Source organism: Myiozetetes cayanensis, unplaced genomic scaffold (genome assembly GCF_022539395.1).
Source record: "Myiozetetes cayanensis isolate MyiCay16 unplaced genomic scaffold, myiCay2020 scf3, whole genome shotgun sequence".
NCBI classification, from domain to species: Eukaryota; Metazoa; Chordata; class Aves; order Passeriformes; family Tyrannidae; genus Myiozetetes; species Myiozetetes cayanensis.
In genome coordinates, this window is record NW_026087521.1 from 51,555,607 (window position 1) to 51,558,706 (window position 3,100).

General features: G+C 62.4%; 1 protein-coding gene across 1 annotated transcript; it reads right to left on the reverse strand.

The window, feature by feature from the left end:
- Positions 1-328: 328 nt before the first annotated feature.
- PDXP (pyridoxal phosphatase) lies at positions 329-2,749 on the reverse strand. The gene is made up of 2 exons (XM_050325111.1): positions 2,139-2,749; positions 329-1,872 (listed from the first exon to the last, which is right to left on the reverse strand). Exons 1-2 carry the CDS (start codon positions 2,713-2,715, stop codon positions 1,547-1,549), a joined length of 903 nt encoding a protein of 300 aa, XP_050181068.1. The 5' UTR covers positions 2,716-2,749; the 3' UTR covers positions 329-1,546.
- Between the last annotated feature and the right edge of the window lie 351 nt (positions 2,750-3,100).

Consider the following 3,100-nt stretch of genomic DNA (forward strand, 5'->3'; position numbering starts at 1 on the left):
CACAGGAAGCCACCATTCTCCACGAATAACTCACACTGTGAAATGCAAAGGCAGGATCACATCACTCCCTGCTCCAATTTACCCCCTGCCCTACGCCACAGCCCCACCAGCCACCTCCACCCTTGACCCTGGTTCTGAGACACCAGTGAGACAGCAGCAAACAGCAGCTCAAAGACACCTGTCTACAAAGACATTACTGACTCCTCTTGTCTACCCAGCAGCACCCCCTTGAGTGAGGAAAGGTCTTGCCACATCCTCATCTCTGAGGGCTCAAAGATACCTAGGGCAGTTTCATCTTGATGGGACCACACACAAAAAAAGGAGGCCATTTCCAGCCTACGCTCACACTTTATTATATACAGAGACACGGTGAGTGTAAGAACATCAACATGGGACATGGACAGTATGGGAGGCCCAAAGGCACTGCCTCCTGTCCCCTTGGTGCAACCAATCAGCATACTTTATACAAATAATACAATATCTGAACAATAAATAAGTTTGAATAAATTAAATCAAGAAATTAAAAAAACGTAGAAAGACAAAGCAGCAAGGAATGATTTTGAGGACTGTGACACATTCACAGCAGTGACAACACCATCACCATCTCACCTGCACACCAGCAGCTGGAGCACAGACCCCCATCAGCCCTTTTCTCTCACTGTACTATGACAAAATCCAACTGAGGAGGGGGAACTAGGGAGTCATACAGTTCACTAGTACTGTGTTGTCATGATCTAGGAGCCCTCTCTCCTTCACAAGCCCCTTCAGAAAGGGTACTTGAAAACAAGGTACAACTGCAGACCGACTGTGCACAGTCACAGCTCGTCTGTTTGGCACAAAACCCCCTCAAACCAGTCTCTTCTGTCCTTCAGATAGACACTGGCACAGTTATTAACCGAGTCGGGGCAGGGCGGTAGTGGGGGAAACATCTCTAAGGAATGGGGGGAGAGAAGAGATGAGGCAATGCTCTCTTTCACTTGTGGGAGGCAGAGATGCTCTCATTCATTGCTCCAGAGCTCTGGCACACTCCTTCCACATGCCCTGGCACTGATAGAGACCAGGTGGGTGATAACCCCCCCAGCAAGGTTACCAAAAGGACTGCAGGGATGCAGCTCAAAAGTCAAGAGTTATGAGTCAAAGGACAGCAGTAAAAGGCCGCCACTGGTTATCCAACGGAAAAATAATACTAAGATAAGGGAAAGATAATACTAAGACAGCCAGTCCCTAACTCCTCCAGGGGGAGAGGCCACACAGATACACTGATTTGACCTCCCTGTCAGCCTCAAGACCTCCAGCTCTCTCTCAGAGATGCTGGTATCTGGCAATGAGGGAGAGGACTCTGTCCGTCATGGATAGCTTTCAGAAGGAAAGAGACAACTTGAAACCTGTCTCCTCTTGCCAACCCTGCTCCCATCTGCCACCAAAGACGGATGCTGGAATGTGAAGAAACCCGGAATTGAGGGAATAGGGCAGTGAGAGAGAAATGGGAACAGATGGAGATCTGGGATGGGGAACCTGACCCCTCTGCCCTCACACCTACAGACTGCTACTCATCCAGGCCTGGTATCAAGTCTGCAATACTGTCCACATAGTAATTGGGCACCAGATCCTTGGCAGCAGCGCTGTCGCTGGCCATGTAGGCCTGCGCCTCTTCCAGGCGAGAAACACCTGTCAGGGTGAGAATGGTGGCGAGCCCGCAGTTCTTGCCGAAGAGGATATCTGTTTCCAGACGGTCTCCCACCATGAGGGTGCGGGACGGGTCGACGCCGAAACGCTCCACAATGCAATCGAACATGTACGTGTTGGGCTTCCCCACCACCAGCGCCTTGCGGCCCGAAGCAGTTTCCACCGCGGCTGTGAGGCTGCCAGTCCCTGCGGGGGAAGAGGGGGAGGAAGAGGAGAAAAAGAAGTAGCCGCGGGCAGCTCAGCACCCTGGGTCCCGCCCGGGGACAGGCAAGCGAGGCGCGGGCAGCACGGCTCTGGGAGCCGGCAGGGACGCGCCAGGACGGGCGACCCTGCCCGTCCTGGCGCTCAGGGACCCGCCTCGCCCGGGGCTGGGACAGGGACCCCCACCCCAGGACACTCCCGCCACCAGCCCCTTCCCCCCGGGGGCGGCGCGGGACGGGGCGCGGGCTCACCGGGGGTGCGCTGGCCGTCGCTGAGCGGGTGCCAGGGGTCGGGGTCGGTGGCCACCAGCAGGCACTGCGGGTCGCGCAGGTAGCTGCAGGCCTGCGCCAGCTTGGCGAAGGTGAACTGGTCGTCGTAGCCCACCAGGACGGCGCGCACCGGCTCGCCGGGCGCTGGCTCGCCCTCGCCCGCCAGGCGCAGCCCCGCGTCGCGCACCTCGCCGCGCAGCCCCTCGCCGCCCAGCACGAAGACGCGCCCGGCCCCGCCGCCGTTCCCGCCGCCGCCCAGGAGGCGCTGGCGGAGGAAGAGCGCGGAGCACAGCGCGGAGCTGAAGACGTGCTCGGCGCGCACGCCGCGGAAGCCGAGGCGGCTGAAGCGCCGCTCCAGCTCGGCCACCGAGCGGCGGCTGTTGTTGCTGACGAACAGGGCGGCCTTGCCGCTGCGCCGCAGCCGCTCCAGCAGCTCGGGGGCGCCGGGCACGGCGCGCTCGCCCGCCCACAGGACGCCGTCGCAGTCGAAGAGCAGCCCCTGTGCCGGGCCCAGCACCTCGCGCAGCCCCGCGCCGCTCAGCCGCCGGCAGCTCGCCATGCCGCCCCACCGCCGCCCTCCGCCCGCCCCGCCGCGCCGCCAATCGCCGCGCCCCGCCCCGCCCCGCCCCGCCGCGCCGCCAATCACCGCCCCTCGCCGGCGCGGCGCCGCCAATGGGAGACCCCGCGGCCTCCAAGGGGCGGGGCCGGTCCGAGGGCCGGCGCCCAGTGTGACAGCACCGCGAAGGAGGCGGGGCCGGGGCCGGGCGCGCTGCCCATTGGCTGGAACCGCCTCCCCGGCCACCGCCCCCCGCGGGGGCGCGCGGCGGCTCAGCGCCCCCTGCCGGCCGGCGGGGCGTGAGGGCGGCGCTATCGCCATCACGGCCCGGCCCGTGTCCCCGCAGGCTGCGGGCAGCGCCGCCTCCCCGCCCTCCCGGACCGGGGCT